This window comes from Cinclus cinclus, chromosome 2 (genome assembly GCF_963662255.1).
Source record: "Cinclus cinclus chromosome 2, bCinCin1.1, whole genome shotgun sequence".
Taxonomy (NCBI): domain Eukaryota; kingdom Metazoa; phylum Chordata; class Aves; order Passeriformes; family Cinclidae; genus Cinclus; species Cinclus cinclus.
Genome location: NC_085047.1, coordinates 112,479,922 through 112,498,300, shown reverse-complemented (window position 1 = coordinate 112,498,300; position 18,379 = coordinate 112,479,922). Strand labels below are relative to the sequence as shown.

At 41.0% G+C, this 18,379-nt stretch overlaps 1 protein-coding gene across 1 annotated transcript in view; it reads right to left on the bottom strand.

Annotated features, from left to right (window-relative positions):
* HSF2BP (heat shock transcription factor 2 binding protein) overlaps positions 1-18,157 on the bottom strand; it is a 29,858-nt gene extending 11,701 nt beyond the window's left edge. The window contains exons 1-6 of the mRNA XM_062488150.1: positions 18,122-18,157; positions 15,890-16,040; positions 11,359-11,462; positions 7,444-7,593; positions 3,394-3,532; positions 1,890-2,007 (exon numbers count right to left, since the gene is read on the bottom strand). Coding sequence (XP_062344134.1) covers positions 1,890-2,007; positions 3,394-3,532; positions 7,444-7,593; positions 11,359-11,462; positions 15,890-16,040; positions 18,122-18,157 — 698 coding nt within the window. The remainder of the gene's footprint in view (positions 1-1,889; positions 2,008-3,393; positions 3,533-7,443; positions 7,594-11,358; positions 11,463-15,889; positions 16,041-18,121) is intronic.
* Between the last annotated feature and the right edge of the window lie 222 nt (positions 18,158-18,379).

Sequence of the window (18,379 nt, the reverse complement as noted above, 5' to 3'; positions counted from 1 at the left end):
AAAAAATATTGTTGCTTCTGTGGGATAAATATCATTATCAGAAAACATCATTCATCAGAAAATATCATCACTGCACTACATTCAAGCTATTGTAACATATCCTTAATATTTCTCATTTATCAGCCACCTTGAGCAACCTCTTATGCAAGCTTTCTTCCACTTGTTAGCCTACAAAGCTGCCCCTGTTGAATTCCTTGCCACCTCACAGGATTGTTCTAGGTATATTTTACCAGCAGTGTTGTATTGGCAGCCAAGTTTACAATAATTAAATGGGTAATTCTTCTGGGTAATTCTTCTGCAAAGCAGGCAGATTTTTAAGTATAGTAACAAGCAACCCAAGGTATAAACTCAGAAGAAAGCCCTTAAATCAAATTACAATAATACAATATGAAATGACCAAAAATAGTTTATCTGGACCCATAGACATGCATCCACCTGAAATTCAGTGTGTGTGTGTGTGTGTGTGTGTGTGTGTGTGTGTGTGTGAACATCTTCCCTCCTCCTCTCAAAGTCCTCTTTTATTCTTATCCCATTTACAGATTCTGAAACAGTATGGATCCTCTTTTCAGGGTTGTTTTTTGGTTTTGTCTGTTTGGATGGTTTGATTTTTTTACACACATGAAGGCACAAATTACCTTTTCTTTTGTAAATTGGGATTCTCATACAATTCTTTCAGTTGGGATGTTATAAAAAAATCCCTACCACTGACCTTCAAGCCCAATGCTTGGGAAACAGAGTAAATAACTGATCTCAAATCATCAAGGCACTCTCTATAGCACAGGCAGCTCAGCTTTCCCCTCACCACCCAACAGGGAAAGGCAAAAACCTTCAGAGGGCAACTTGCTCCCCCTCATACAAGCAATCACCAGACAGCACCATCTCCTCCCAGTGACTGTGGGAAGGAGCCTGGTCAGTCAGCAAATGCTTGACATCCTCCTTTCTGACAGCTGAGGTTAGGCAAGATAAAAGCCCTCCAAGTGAAGACCCAGCCTGATTTCATGACTATCACATCCAACCTGCCTAAATGTGTGCCTGGATGTGGTCAAGTTACTATAGCTGACAGGGCTGCTGTTTGTCAGCTGAGCTGTGACAGCTGCCTGGAGTATGAATTGTTTGTGTATTTATGGAAAAACTACCACAGTGGCTCAAAGAACTTTCATGGACAAAGGAACCAGGTGTACAGGACCAATACCCACAATTCAGCAGATGAGCCACTCCTTAAGCCACAGTAATTTGCTCAGTCAAGGCCATATAGCTTCAGCTTCTAAGGTCTTGGAGAAAAAGGCAAAGACAATTGTTTATTTAATCTCTCCATCAGCTGAAAAGCACTTTTTCAGTAGCTGAACTGTGCAACAGGGCCTTGCCTTTAAAGCTGCATTGCAAGGCCACTTTTCAGGCATTGTCTCTTACAAACTGCAGGGTGTGGTGAGTCTGGCTGCTAAGGAGCCTAAAACGATTTAATTTTTGCTCTTCGAAGATCCACAATTCACTTTCTTCTAAGGACATGTGACATTTTACACTTCATACTAAAAGGGAATAAAAATGAGTTCACATTTCCCACATCATCTCTGTTGTAAAACTTGACATCACACCTTCCTTATTTCACACCAAACTCATGACCCCCTCCCAAGCTAGAAGAGGGCACCCCTGCTCACCTTCACAATACTATGGTGCTTAAGAGACTTCCCAAGAGACACAAAACCTGGATAAAGCTTTGTAGTCAACCCTAGTGTACCTGCAAGGAATGCTACTGGGAAAAGAGCTTCCAAAAATTATGTTTCCTCTCCAGGAAAGGAATAATGGGAGAGTGGGAAAACTATTGTCATGACTTGAGCTGCACTGCAAGATCATGCATTTCATTTGAAAGGGACAAAAAAGGGTCAACATACACTTTAAATTTGTTACAGAGTCCTGGCTTCATTTCTCCCAGGAGATGCATCATAGTGTCCAGTAATTCCTGACTGGAACTGACCAGGAACTCACGGCCACATGCCAGTGCAGCCACATCTGTGGGAAAGCAAAAAACATCACCAAAAATCATGTTTCAAACAAAAGTTTAAGCCAATTATCAGGACCACTAAAAAGATATGTCAGCTGTGAAGAATGAACTATGGCATTGATATAAACTTCAGACTACATGCACCTACATAGCAAATACTGAACAACAAACACTGGTCAAGCTCCTTCAAAATTCTGCATTGGTAACCAAAGCATTTATTCAGAATGCCCAATAGCAACACAGTAAATTGTGAAACAAAAGGCTGTATTCATCCACAGGTAATGTGCGACTGAAACAAAGCTGATCATCATAGGTTCCACTTTAAAGGAACAGGACTGTAGAGTTTTACAGCTACTCAATTCAATATACCTGGTACATCACACAACCAAGACTCTTATAAACATCTACTCAAAAGTTATTTTCCTACCTCTCTGCAAGTGTGGCATTATTCAAGCACAAACTAAAAGAGGAAATTATTTCTAAAGGCTACTGTTCTAAAGCAGACTTTCTTTTATTATTTTCCCTTATACCTGCCCCCCACTCAGTACAGTGGCATAATGCATCACATAGTAATTTTATTATCTTATATTTATTGACATCCCAACACCTACAAATGCCACTCAGAAAAGCTGTTCATTCAAGATTCACTTATTTATACCAATATCCACTGTTTCATCTATCTTGCATGATGTCTTTATTGTAATTTTGACAGTTACAGTTTCACTGAACAATACAGAAATTCAGATGATGTATCAACCTTATGCCTCACAGCGTCCCAAACCAGGCACAGTCATTCTACAACAGATATGTGGCTTTTTACTTATTTTTTGGCCCTAAAAAACAACAACAACAACAACAAAACAAACAAAAAAAAAAAAAACAAAAACAAAAAACAACTCAGTATGGAAGTCAGGTTTATAACCTTCTACTTCTCTTATACAGTGAAAGTGCAGTGTATGTGACAGTAACAAAATTTTTAAGCACTTTCAAAATCCTTAGTCCATGTCTTAAGCTAGGACTGATCTACTTGCACTACCTGCAATTTGTCATCTTGTAGATGTTGGCATCACTGGTGACTCACAAAGTAAATTGTTCAATATGTACACTGGTACAATGGTCCTCGTTTCATTCCAGACTGAGAGATGCAATAGGGAATTTCAGAACTCAATGGCTCTTACCCGTCTAATCCTTAGCAATGTCACAGGCAGCACAGAAGTGCCTTTAATAGAAGTGTCAGTAACAAAATTTGATAGAACTTTAGAAAACCAGAAAGTCACCCAAGATACCAACATTGACAACTTAACCTGAAAAGCTGTACTCACTGCAGCCTCTATGAGGCAATACACATTCCCAGTAGGTGAGGAATGCTATTCTGACACACAACATTAACTTACTTGTTACAATCCCTGCCAAAGCTAAAACAAACTGATTTTCCTCAGAATCCAAATCCTGCTGTTTCATGTCTTCACTTAATGACTTCACAAAGCTCTCCATGGTCTGGGCAGTGATTGCAAAAAACTTTACTGCTTTAGTCTGCAAGTATGGAGGAGAAGAAAGATTACACACACTATAGCAACTATAAATATTAGATGCTACAGTAAAACTGCCCAATCTTCCAAATTATTAAAATGTCCAGTTACTTCAAATAAACAACAGAAAATACCATGTATTCACTGAGTGACGTTTGATCCCCTAATAACTGAAACCGTTACCTTAGAAGAAAACAGGAAGCTACTCAATGCTATATTTATTCATAAAAATACTGAACTACTACATATCTACCTCCTAAGCACACAATAATACATAATCAACCAGCAGAAATAAAGCTTATTATCAGAAGTGAGTACATTCTCTGTTTTGCAGTAATTGCACCAGGTGTTTTACAGTTACCTGCCCTACTACAGCAGCTTTTGTCAACATCAGCTGAAGATTGGAGACTTAACATGAAGTTTCTAAGAAAACAATGAAGTCCCAAGGGAAAAAAAAAAGCAGAATTCAAATGGATCCTAATAGGAGTCATTAATTGCTCAGTACAGCATGGAGAGTAATAGACTGTGCAGAAGTTCTTTGGAAAAGGAAATTGAGGTCTCTCCTGGGTCACAGTTGAGCTTAAGTCAACCATGTCACGTAAGAAAAAAAAATCACCACAGCAGAGCACACAAACAGAAGCACAGGCTGTGACTGTGGGACATTCTTTTCCCCTCAGCTGCAATCCTGCTCCATTTGGAGGTATCTCAGCTGAGGGAGCATCACCTGGTACAAAGCTCAGGGCAAAGAGCCTGCCCTGAGGTGCAGAGTCCACAAAGAGGGACAGAGAGACCTGTTTCTGTTTATTGGTAATTCTGACTAGTAAAACATTGCTGGAACTCTATTTCACACAGCAGATGAAGGCTTTCATAACCAAAATAGTGTGGCATAGAGCCCATAATGCTGGGTTTCCCAGTGTCTTTAATAATTTTTCTAATTGTTTCATGAAGCAGCTGAAACTTTTAGTCATTCCCAGCAGTGACCCAATGAGAGAGTTCAAGAAATGCCCGAGATTCTATTCATTTTGTAAAGTGACTGAAAATCTTAATATTTTTGCAAAATTACTGCTTTCACAGTATGTGCAAAGCTAGTGGTAACATTTATTTATTTATTCCTCCACTGCTGCACATTCATCACATTAAAGATGTACCATTCCTGTGGGGTGACTTCAGCAAGAGGGGACAAAAAGCAGGCTGTCAACACAGTATCTTCACAAATGATGCTGTGGCCCCAGAGCAACAGGAGCAAAGGGATCACAGAGAAAGAGGAATTCTGCATGTGCAGGACGTAGTTTTTATATGGACAACACTCCTCAAAGACAGCAATTATAACACAAGCACTGACTACAGCTCAAGAAGCAGGAGGGTGAGAGAAAATGAAGATCCCAAGAGGTCATTATGAAAATACATATTCACATGGGAACATGAGGGTACTAAGCACGCTGAGTAGTTGGTACGTTGCACACAAAACACAGAAAACAAGAGAAATCTTGCATCTCCCAACCTCTTGAGGTTTCACTGGGGTCCTCTCTGCTGATCCTCCTTTCCAGACAGCCACTACTTAGCTAGCACTGAGCTCCAGCACAGACCCATCAGGTTTATAAATAGCAAACATTGCACACTCTGCACAATCTCTTATTAACTTGATGGCATTTTCATGGGACTGAAGAATGTGTCACCCACACACATTGAGATAAGGACAGCTTTGAAAGCAGCCATTAAGGTGCTTGAGCTCACATGGTGCAATGAACCCTCTGCTATCTGTGGAACTCCTGTGTGAAAGCTCCAGGTAACATGAAAAATTGCTGCCACAAAATATAAAGTCGTTTGTCACCATATCAGACAACTGAAGTAGCAAAACACCTTGTAGGATCCAAAACTACTCAAGTTGAAGCAAGCCTTGATACTGTTCTAAAATCCAACCTCCAGGTTGTACTTCCATATGAGAAGCCCATCATATCTGGCTGAAGCTTTTTGAAAGACATCTAAAATACTCTCATGGGAATTAACTTACTTCTTTTTTTGGTACATGCAGGTAGGAAACCTTGAAAACTCTCTCATGGTGCTTCTCTGGATGTCTCTTCAATTTCTCTCTAGGAACATGGGCAAAACCAGCAGGCATCTCTCCCCCACTGTCTTGAGAACTACCTGTGTCACATTTCAAATCTGCTGCTTAAGTTCTGATTTTCCCAACCCTTATGGACACAAAGTGTACCTTGGTCACTAACATCATTTCAGTCTGTTTGCATTACAGGACTGGAAAAAACACCAACTTCTGTATTGCTTCAAAGACTGAAAAAAAGCTTGGGCATTGTTCTGTAAGGCAGGACATGATTCTGAATTGATGCCACCTTCCTCATGTGCTTAATTATCAGCAACAGTTTCAAAGCACCCTTGATGCTCTCATACACTTCTGTAGTTCACAGCAACTTCTCAGGGGAGGAGGGAAGAAGCTACAAGCTGTACAGCTTGTCCCAAAATAACCCAAACAAAATCTTCATCATCTTTTAACGACCTGACTCACTGCCAGTTGCAATCTGTGGTTGACACAATGCCACATAATCCATTTATGCTTTTCCTAGGAATCTTGTTGCAAGCCCAGGCACGTTTTTTACAGTGTTACATGCACCATCCCAAGAAAATGATGTTGCTAAATGTTGCTCTGATCTTCACCTGAAGTACAGCAGTTCAACAGGCTTTAATGACTTCTGGAAATGACTAAGAGAAGTATTTTGCATTTCAAATCAATCTAACCCCCCAAAGCATTATAACTTCACCTTTGGGTTTTTTACCTTCAAACAAATCTTCAGGCAACAGCTTTGTTTTTAACTAATTCAACTGAATAATAATACTAAAGACTGCATTCAACAACCAGCCTTGTTCTTTACATTTTAACTGCTTCATACAGTGTTTTACAGATGTTTTTCCCAGTAACTGCTGCTGCTTGGATTTGGAATCATCAGAAGGTGTAATTAATTAGGCATCACTGTACAGCTTTCTAATATCCAATATAAAGTTGTAATTGTATTTTGGAACACCCAACTAGAACAACTCTTACAAACACATTGGTTTACCACTTACTATAATGAACTAAATCCTTTTCATTCAGCTGTTCATCATGCTGCTGAAAAATCAAGCCAAAAGAAACTGTGGCATCAGTTCACTCAGATTAAATACAGTAATTCCTTCTCATGTTGGCTGTGTCAAGAATGAAAACCATATTTTTATCAGGCCTGTTGCCCTAGTCCCTCCTAATTCCATCAGCTGCACTTAGCAGTGAAATCGTGATAGCTGCAATATTACCATTGCCATTAACTGTTGTTGTTTTGGTTTTGTGGTTTGTTATTGCATTTGTTGGTTTTTTGTTTTTTTTCAAACAGTCTACTCGCTCATGTTTAATATTGATGATTTAATATTATCCATGAGCAGTGAGGGTCTCTAAATTTCCAGGAGTCATTTATGTATTAAGGCAGCAGAAAGATTTAAAGAAGTTGAGACTCAATTGATCTGTCTTTTCTCCATGGAAATAGCTCCTCCAAGCTCTCCACAGGCGGGAAAACTCCTGCATGTGCCCACGAACTATTCTCTCCTTCTGTTAGCTTATGAAGATATTTACATTGTGCTAACTGTAGCCTTGCTTCCAGTTCAGCTGTGTGTGGTGGGAAACAGATAACCCCCATTTGGTAACAAAATAAATAATTACTGCATTTATTCATAACACTTTACAGCTCCAACCCTTCTTAAACCAAAATGGATGATTCCCAAAGAACATGCAAAACAGGAAACATTTTTGCTGTCCAGACAGCTCCTGAAATGCATCCTCAAAATGTGCTCCACAGCAAGGCCCTTATTTTAAAGGTCCTTGTTTCAAAGGCCTGAGAGCACTCCCAGGGGTCAGTATTCAGCTGCCATACTTACTCCTCCTAGAATGGATTTCACAGCCTCCTCATTGCTGGATACCCCCCAGAGCAAGGTGCACACTGCTGCTCCCATCTCTGTGCAATACTCTGCCTGCTGCAGGAGCTGCTGCTTGGCCTCGCTCAGCTGCTGCTGCAGGTCCAGTTTCTCCTGGAGCAGGTCCAGTTTCTCCTGGAACAGTGTAAGGAAACTTTGGTTGCACTTCACGTCTCCCACACCAAGTTTCTAGGCTAAGGGACAGAACAAGAAACACAGTCACGGGCATTTCTGAAATGGAGGGTAACCCAGAGCAGCTGCAGACACATTCCTTGCCTCCTGAGCTCTAAGTAGTGCAGGCTGACAGGAACCAGAAACTGTCCACAAGGTCAAACCAAGTGACCCACTGAGACTGAGTGGCACCTAGAGAAGCCTGATAGGAGACATCTCCCACTGAGCAAACAGCTCCATGTCTCTTCAAGAGAGAGGGGATTTCAGCATCAGGGGCCAGCCTTCCCTGACACCTTCCAAAAGATACAGGAAACATCTCACAAGAGGGGAAGGTTGTTTTGTTTTTCAAAACAGGCTTCTGCTCCAGCCGACAAGGAACATTTGCTGGATATCTAGGATAAATACCATTGTCTCTTCCAACTCTTTTCCATTGGCATAGATCTGAGCAGCAGTGGCAAAGAAAGACAGAGTCCCCAAAAAACACAGCTAAGGTTTGAAGTTTGGAGGACCTTCCATTACAAAACCAAGGCACCACTGTGCATCCATGAGGTTCTGAGCAACCTGATCTAGTGAAAGTAGTCCCAGTCCACAGTAGGTGGTTGGAATGAGGTAACACAACTCCAAAATCCCTTCCAACCCAAAGCATTCTGTGACACAATGACTCTATGATCACGTAAGTGAACTGCTAAGTAGTTCTTGCCACAAAACATAGAGAGAATAGATCAACCTACAGAACCAGAACACAACTTCTATTTGGCAGTACTTTTTTCCAATCACATGGGCAGCTGGCCAGAAGAATATCATGGAATTGGGCAGGATTCTAGGCCTCACTGGCTTCCTACCAGTTGCCACAGGAGTAGCAAAGCTGCTGCACATCTCAGTGACTTTTAGAGCCAGCACAGACAGCAAGATCAAGGCAGGGATTCTGCAATCTGTGTCTTAGGGTGGGTAGGGGCTCCCAGCTAACTCCAGGTAGAGTAGTATTAGTGCTAAGGTCAGTCCAGGAAAATGATGCTAATTCAAATATTAAAAGAGAGAGAATCACAGATCACACAATGTTCAAAACAGAAGGATCTTACTCTGCCCATTTTACAAACATGATATTTTCAAATTCACTGCAGAAAACACCTTCCTCAGCTCAGCCTTCCCAGTGCTTGGTGTCAGGATGAGGTCTGGGGAAACAAGAAGGAATCTTTCCTATGTCAGTTTTGAAAGCAACTAAACAGAACAAGACTTTCAACCATGTATTGTCATCAAGAATTTACGTATCTTGCTGGTTTTGGGGTTCACCTCAATGCTTCATATTGAGGGTTTGTAAAGAATAGAAATGTAAACTCATCTGAAAATTTACATAATTGGCTGCATTTAGCTGCATTGGCTCTGTCACCAACTACCTACTGAGCCTCCTGATCACACCTATCAGCCTGATTTGCACTGCTGCTGATGGAAAGCACAGGTGAGGATTTCTAAAGTTCAAGTTTAATTCCTCAAGTAGACTGTGTGTATTTACTCTCTGGAGTCTCTCTCACCTATATATGCAAAAGACTAACACTTGCTGCTGATTCCACAGGCAGAATCTCCCAGGAAAAGTCTCTTATTTCTTAATACTTCAATCATTTTTAAGCAAATTAGCCAAATTCCATCTTTTACATGACTCACTTCCAGGCCAATCAGCTTTTCTGCCACCATGTGTATCCACAAAATGTCCTCAGGCATCTTCCTGCCTAATCCCTATATTCTCTCTGTCTTTTCCACACTGTCCTAGTCTTAGGGAAATCTATCTTTAATTTTATTTGCATTTGGATGCTAATACTGAGTAAGACACAAAACCCAATAATACCAAATCTAGATCCCCCAACAAGCATGCAAAGCCAGCACAAAAAATGCCAGAATTTTTAATAGATCAAAAGCAAAACCAGAACAAAGATATGAGGCAAGGAAAACAAAACAGTACATGCAAGAGCCAGGAAAATAAATGGAGCCTGCAAAAGCAAATAACCTGGCTGGAAGCAACACTCCTAAGAGCTCACATCACCCAGCAATCAATCCCTGTGCTATGCAACACCACCATCTCCAGGAAAAGGTCAAGGCACAAGAACACAGCAGTGCCCAAGTATGGAAGTGCAAAAAGACAGACAAAGGAGACATTAGCCAAGAATAACATGTGCACTTCAAGTTTTGCTCAGGTTCAGAAAGCACAGCAATGCCCTAAACAGTGACACAGCACAGAGAATTTGGAATGCAAAATGTTGATTTATGATGGCCTCAGAAAAGGACACTGCTCAACCAGAAATGTATTTATTCCATGTTTGTTTCAGTGAATAATTTTCTTCTCCTTCAGAAGATAAATATGTAGAAAACAATTCAGAAACTCCACACAAGGATGCCTAGAGCAGAACAGCAACCAAATGAAAAACACCAAAAAGTAATTAACAGGGATAAAAATCACTCATATACACATACCATCTTTCTGTAACCTGAAGAGCTAAAGGACTTCACATCATGAACACAATCCACTGAAATACACCTTCCTGGCATTTAACAGAACCCAGTCAAACAACTGCCTCACACCACACAACAGCAAAGACATGAAGAGAAGAGCTTTGAAACATCAAAACAACTGTTCCTAGTAAACTATCCATGCTTTAAGTAAAACTCATCCAAAATAAATCATAAACCCAAAGCACCTGCCCTTTATTTTGTACTGTTAACAAGAATCATAGGTGGGACTTACTTCGTCAGGATCTAAAGCAACAGCATTCAGTTTTACAGGGATTTTATCCTGCAACTGAAGCCCTCAGTGCACAGCAAAATGAACTCTGTACCTATTGCTGAACTGCAATATCTATCCCAGAATATATTTATTTTGAAATAAGAAATTTCAATATAATCTTTTTAATAAGGAATCCAGATTGACAACTATTCCATCATGCCAAACTTCATTCCAGAGTGTCTCATTTACGCAGATGTGCACTGAAAGTGCATTTCTGAACTCTTCACTATTCCTTTTCAAAAATGAAATAAGTTTTGTGGTTCATCTGTCTTTGTACAATCACAAGGCTGGAAAATGCCAGCTGTACAACCCCAACTACTGAAGATGGCTCCAAGGAAATGAACTTTTGCAGGAAATAATCACCACTGATTCTCACAGAGAGACTCATTTGAACCCAAACGGCTTCACAATCTGAGAAGCCAGTGTCTTTGCTATTCCTTAATTGTTAAGAATCTCCCTTCTCATAATCACTAAATACAATATTGACAGAGCAAGAGGAGCCCTGAAATTGCTCTTTGATTCTCAACTGTACATAGCAATTGGATCAATAGGTGCTTTGAGAAAGACTATTAACACTAAACAAATGTACACAGCTCACAGAAAACCAAGAGAGGCTGCTTTCATTCTGTATATTGCACTGCTTAAACTATTCTCTGTTGCCCTCTTTGCAAATATGTTATAGCAATGTTAAATTCACAAGAACCGATTATGTGAAGGACCTTTTGATTCCAGCTATGGCACAATCTTCCCAAATACCCAGTGTTTTATACTTTGACATGTTAATATGGATACGCATGACTATCTGGATAGAAATCCCAAATTGTTTTTGAGACTGAGGATTCATTTTGTGACATGAAAATGAAAATTTTATCATTACTGCTTTTGCAATTAAAACTCAAAAGACACAGATATCAATATCCTGGCAGCAGATCTACCTTCTTCTCTCTCATGCAATCTGCCTGGGCCGTTTCCAGACGGGCTCTGAAGTGCTCACAATCCATTCTCAGCTGCTCTATTTCCTCCTCCTTCTTCTCCAGGTCTGTGACAAAATAAATCAGATAAAAGAAAGAAGGAACACATTATGGTCATCTGGCCGGCGGCATTAAAGCAAAGAGAACCCACCAGAAGTGACTTTACTGAGGTACCTCAGTCGTTTGCTTGTGCGAGATCACCTCCCTGTGGCTAAACGGGAATCTCACAATTTGCTGTGTGGCAACAGCTCTGAGAAAGCAACACGTCTGATTTTAAAAAATCACATGTAGCTGTTAAATGCTGAGGGTTGAGAAGATTTTCAAAAAATTACTCAGTTTTCTACTTTGTTTTCTTGTTGGTTTCCATTAAAACTCTGTGAGCGAAATCTTACCCAAGTCAGTGACTGTATTAAAAACATAAGAAAAATACCAACAGTAGTCAAAAGTGAGGGTTTCAATCTACAATTTACAACTTACATGGATAGCAGGAATGAAAAGCAACTATTCCAAATATTTTTAAACAGTATTTATAAAGTAGAATAAGCAACCTGGGCTTGTGAAAGTTGTCCCTGCCCACAGCAATGGGGTTAGAACTGGATGATCTTTAAGATCCCTTCCATCTCAACACAATCTGTGATTTTATGATTATAAACTATTTAAACATTGTATCAGTTACAAGAAAATTTTATGATTACTTTATAAAATAAATTTCTGATGTTATTGAATTTCTGATGTTACCAGAAATTCATTCTAATTTAGGCACTTTATTTTAGTGAACAGAAATCAAGTTAAAAGTATTCCATTTCACCAGCATGATGCCTGTTTAAAAAAAAATTCTCTTAGAAGGACAGTTCAGTTCATTTTACAGGTGTGTATGGTATTTTACTTTAAACAACCAGGTCTCGGATGCTCAGTATCTATACTGAAAAAAGGAAACATGTTTTAAGTAGTTCCAAAAAGTAAAATCCGAACAACATCTACTGTAACCTTGGTTAGTTTAAAAAAAATAAAATACACCCCACTTCAAACACCACACCCTTGAACATGACAGTTTGGTCTATGGCTTAATACACTTGAAATACTTCCCCAGGCATGTGACAGTATTTTTTTCAATGGAATCACCAAAAATCATATCAATTTCGACCATAAAAGGCAACACAATTTAAAATTATCTAAATATGTTCTTATTAAACAAAGGACTTGGCTTCTGGCATTCTACTTAGTAATTCTACATGATTTGAAAAGAAATATCTTCCTGCTATGGTCCTAACTGACAAGTTTATCATCTTAAATACACACACATTGCCTTGAGTAGCCCGTATAAAAGGAGAAAAGCTGTGATTAATATGAAGAGGTAGAAGACATTTCCACTCAGCCCTTGAGTGATTCCAAGCCAGCAACACTTTTTAGCAGAAAGCAAAGAGGCAAGGCAAGGGCTAACTGCTGAGAAATATCTCTGTGCCAGGACATGCTCTCTGAGCAACTCACTTCTTTTCAACCTGCAGTCCAAAGGAAAAGAATGAAAGGAGGAATGGGTTAATTAAGTTCTTCAGGATAACTATGGTCAGTGGCAAGGAACTTTCCTTCTGTCAAGTGAAGAAAATTCAGTCTCATGCACTTCTGACTATGTGAGTGTGAGTCCCAAGAAGCTGACTGAAGATGTCTTGAGGGGGAATAGAACATGCTCTGCTCACCTACAGCAGGCCAAGAACCTGTTTAGCCTTGCCAGGTTAAGCTCATCCAGTGAAAATCCCTGTCCCTGCAAGGAAACAAGCTCTCCAGAAAAAGAAGACTCACTTCCAGCCTTTGAGAGGATGGATCCAACCTGAATCTAGCCAGCAGACTCATGAAGATGCCACATCCTTCACCAGCAAACTTCAAAGGACCTGAAACCTGAGCCACAAGGAGAATAATATTGACTACTGAGTGGTAACACAATGCAACCTGGACTTTTTTAAGGGCTTCAGATAAAAGAAGGATGTGTCAACATCCTCTAAGGTATCACAATATTTTATGTAGAAGGAGAAAAAAAGGAGAATAGTGGAAGCTGCTGAAAAGAGACTTACTTCTAGTTGTTCCTCATTTGTGGAAGCTCCCCTGCTATGCCCAGGCAGCCCTCCCAGCGGGGCCTTTACTCTGAAGAGAAAGAAGCAGCTTTCACTACCAACTTGGGTGAGCAAAATAAAAAAATTGAAATTGTACCTTCACACAAAGAAGAAATATATAACTTCACCACTGCAGTGGTAAATCAGACTCTGGGAAGTGGAACGTGCTTCCAAGATAGAGACTCAAAAGCAGAACAAGACACTGGGCACAGGAAAGAAGAGAAGGCTCCCATTTCAGATGTGAGGTAGATTCGTTCTCATCCACAGAAAGTTATAGGTCATACCAAGAGATTTTCTGGACTAGAGATCTAATCTCAAAGGTTTGGGAGGTGGAGAACTGAGTACAATAGGGATGAATGCCAACAAGTGATGGAATTCCAATTCCACTGATCCAAATGCTAGATCAATGTGAAATGCTATTTTTATTACTCTCCAAGTGGAGTGAGTTACACTAAACATATCCATAATAATGCAGAAAAATTGTTTGACCTGTACTTCTAAGACTCCTGGAGCCAAGCACTCTTCCTGTGAGAAGGGTAATAAGAACAGAAAAGAACCCTCTTTTCAAAATTAACAATTACCCTGGCAAGAATCTTAATGAGGCCCTGAGAGCAGCCTGAAAAGCACTGCCAGCTCAGATCTTAGACATCACCCCAGGAAGCCTCAGGAAATGGGAGTTCTATTGACCTAAACACAGCAGTGAAATGTGCAAAGATCTCAAGGTTTCTCAAAGCTGTTCAAGACTCTATCAGTCCCACAGCTGAATAGGCCAGAGGTGTTGAAAGTCTCTAACTGTAATCTGCACTTCTTGAGGAGCAGGAGGCTGCTGCTCAAGCACACTTCAACAGTACCCAGAAAACTGCAACAGCTGAGGGAAGTCTGGAGACGTACAGATCACACATTAGGCTCCTCTAAGACCAACATGAAAAAACGTCTCCAGGAGCTGCCAGGACCCCTGTGAGCTTCACATGCCATACCAAGAGGTTGTATGTAGCACACAGCACCATTCTGAGAGTGAGGGCTGCTTGTGTTCCTGTGATGTCCAACCTTCAGTGATTTGTATGCTCCAAAGCCTCTTTTCAGTCTGCTTTACTTCATGCTGCTGAGGTAGGAGAAGACGAAAGCAGCAAAAACCTCCACTTGGCTTATCCAGCTGTAGGGGCACACAATGGCCAGAGCCTGAATAAATACTGAAATGACCTCATTACCTGCAAGAGAAATCTTCACTGTGGAGAAAGACTCAAGAGAATTCAAAGTCAGTTTCAGGCCCTGCCCTAGAGGACCCACAGAATGCTGGGCAGACAGCACAACATTTCAAGGAGCCTTAAAATCCCCATGTTGATGCCATGAGCCTGCTCTGGGTGGCCCCAAGAGTGTTTCCTTGATGCCTGGCATAAGGAATGTAAGAAGGATCAGTGAGAGGAATCTCAAGACAGGTAGGTAATAGCTAATTGAGGATCTTGAACACTTAACACAGCTGGAAACACAATGCATTGCAACAGCAGAAAGAGAACACTTTCAGAGCCTATCCACTGTTTGTGACACAGAAAAAGTTTCCCAAAGAGTGGATCACTGAGGCAGCTGGAAACTCTGCCCCTTGTATTACATTGTCAGACACAGGCCTTGAGCCCCTCTCTTGCTCTTCCTTAGCTGGCTGCTGCAAATTAAGTTCCCATTTACCACTTGATATTCTAGAAGAGACACACTCTCTGTAATCTGTCTCAGTGCTTGTTCCATGTCTTTTCAGGCAAACCCAAATTCAGGTAAATTGTACAGCTGCAGGTAAGCTACAGGCAAGGGATGGAGCTGACTCCTATCTGGCCCTGATGGCATGCTGGGAGTGGGGTAATTTAAAAAAAAAAACAATGCACAGAGAAACTCAACATTGAAAAACTGGACTTTATGGACAGGAGTGAAAGGACTTTTATTACAGAATCTTTTTTTTTATTATTATTAGTAAAGTACACAAGCTAAAAAACAAGACAGATTAACACACTCTTCCTTCAAATTCTTACCCACTGCTATTTACCATTATTTTGTAGGCTTTTTTTTTTCTGCACAGTGACCTTTTGAAAAACAAAATGCTTTTGCCATTTTCAAAGGAAAACAACTATTTCTTCCTCATACAGCTTCCCTTACTGCCTGAACTATGTATGTATGTTTTTATCCAGAGTAAAATATTTTTAAAGATTAATTTGACATTTCTGATTATTCCTAAGGCAGCCTGTAATTTTCTTCACTATAAACATATTAATTTACTGAAGCAGTCACTGAACAACACAGTTGAATCTGGAATAGCTCCACAAACTACTACTATTTCTGGGGCACAACACTTTGTTCTAAGCAGTTCTGGCAGAAACTGCAAGAGCTTGTAAGATAGTGCTACTCACTTGATTCAATAGCATCCAACTTCTGGAATGTCCCCAAGATATCTCCATTTACTATTTTGGGTAAGAAATCCCGCAGTTGCATAACTTCAGTTGTCAGCCTTTCCAAATCCCTCCTTCTAACTTTCACAAATTCCTCTTTGGTCTCAGCCTTCTGAAATAAAACAACAAAGCAAAACAAAAACAAACAAACCAATAACCAACCAAAGACACTGTAGTGCTTTTCTGCTTCAGTTTCTTTTCTTGGACAAAAATATTCCTCTCTATGACATCACTTCAGAAATTTGTAACTTTAAGGAGAACTATCCAGCAATCAAATCCAAAAGTCTCTGAGGTTGATCCTTTGACTGTAATCTTAATTTTGAAATGGCCTAAAGTAAACAGTATTACCTCTCTGCATGTGTTTCTTCACCCAAAATGTATGCAGTGCATCTGAGAATGCTGCAAAAATTAACACTCACATTTTAAAATGTGAGCAGCATACACCAAGCTGGTGTTTCATGACTGTCAAAAAGGATACAATTACTCAGCGTTTTAATTAATTCAAACATTTAAAAGATCCTCAGTCCTAAATTACAACAACTTTTCTGGAGGAAGCTGAACATGTTTTCAAACCAATTTATCTTTTTTTGAAGAGCAAAAATTATTTCCAGACATCTGCAACCCAATCTCACATAAATAATTTAATCCCAAGGTAAAACAGAAATGTTTCCTAGCTTCCTCTCCTGCCAAACTATAGCTATAGAACGATTTTCATTCAATATTCCAGCAGCATGTATGTTAATTTCAAAATTACAAAGCTATTTCTGTACAAAAAAACCCATTAAGTTCAATTTCTGATGCACACAAATGCATGCTATATTGGATATGAAAAAGGCTGATACACACACACCAAGAAAAAGAAAGTTTTGACAGGTTTTGACTAAAACATCAATCACTTAATACACTTTCAGAATGCAAAGTTGTATCTTAGTATTGCTTCACACTGCACTGAGAACAGTGCTGACAAAAAGAGATTTTTTATGTGTCAAATCTTATTCCAGAGGGAAGAGGCTAACAGACAAAATCTAATCTCCTACAGGTTCCAAATGTGCCATCCCCACAAACCTCTCAAGAGCAGACACACAAGACAAACAGAAGGCAATCTCTCCAGCCATTCCCTACAATTCTTCCTGCTTCCCTGTTTCCACAGATTGAACATTTCCCTTCAGTTTTGCTTCCTCCTCTATTTCTTTCCCAGCTGTCTTTCAAATCCAGAGAGTTTTGGGACAGGTCAGTCCCACCTCTGCAGGTTCAGAGCTGTAATGAAGGTATGGAAGAAGGATTGTTTTTTAATTTGAACTGTAAGCTTTAAGATGCATCCAGGAAGTGCTTATGGCAATGTTCATAAGGTCAAGCAGCACCACACAACGTGACTCTAAAAAAATTCTACTCGTCTAGGTTTCAAGAAAGCATGGAACAAACAAATGGGAAGAGGAGTCTTTAGAGAAATGTCATCTGCACGTCAACAACCACGGATGACAGAGAGAATTCAGTATTGCTCAGACTTATGGAGCAAAATTTGGTACATAAAATATCTCTGTTCACCAGCAGAAGCTGAATTCAAATAAAGCACAGTGTGAATAACTGGTGTAGAGATAATAAAAACTGCAGTAAGGAGAAAACTCTCATTTGTAGTTCCCACTGTAAGCACAGGTCTTTGCAGTGCTGCAATTACAGTAGACAGGTTTTGTTTTCTCTGTTTAAGCAGCTTCTCCACATCTCTCTGCACTATAAGAGTATGTTAAAGGCAAATACAGCCAGAGGAGAACAGGAGTTTTCTGTCCAGTCCTTACAGTAGCAGCAGGTGCCTGGAGGTAGGAAATCTGACTTCTTTCACAGGGGTGAAGTCACCCTGAGCTCATGTCCTGCCTGGTGTGAGCCCAGGGAAGGGAATCCAGGTGGGAGGGGGGGCCGAGCAGTGCAGAGCTCCAGCTGGCGATGAACCCCAGCAAGCAATCACAGCCAGCCCCCTCCCCACTCACTCCTCACCAGCCCAGGGTGCCTCTGGCACCGCCCTACAGCCCCCACCACGCTCCGCTCTACCTGCGGCCCCTCCACCGCCCCCTCAGGGCCCCATGAGACCCAGGACCACCACACAATCCCCCGCTCCTTCTGCTCCTCGGGGCACACACGCCCGCCTGGATCTCCGGGCCGGGCCCGGCCTCAGAGCCAGCCCCGGGCCGCTCGCGATACCTGCGCGTCGCCAGCGAGGCCGGCGCTGCGCCACATCGCGACAGCGGCGACAGCGGCGTCGTACGGGACGGGAGGAGGGAGAGCGGGCGTGAGGGCGGGAAGGAGCACCCTGTGGCCACGCCCCCGGTGTGGCTACGCCGGCTCCGATTGGGCGGGTGCGTATCGGGGGCGTGGTCTTTGGGTCAGGCTCCGCCCCCGCCGGAGTGGCCCCGGGACAACACCGCGAGGATACCGGGATGACAGTGGGATAACAGCGCG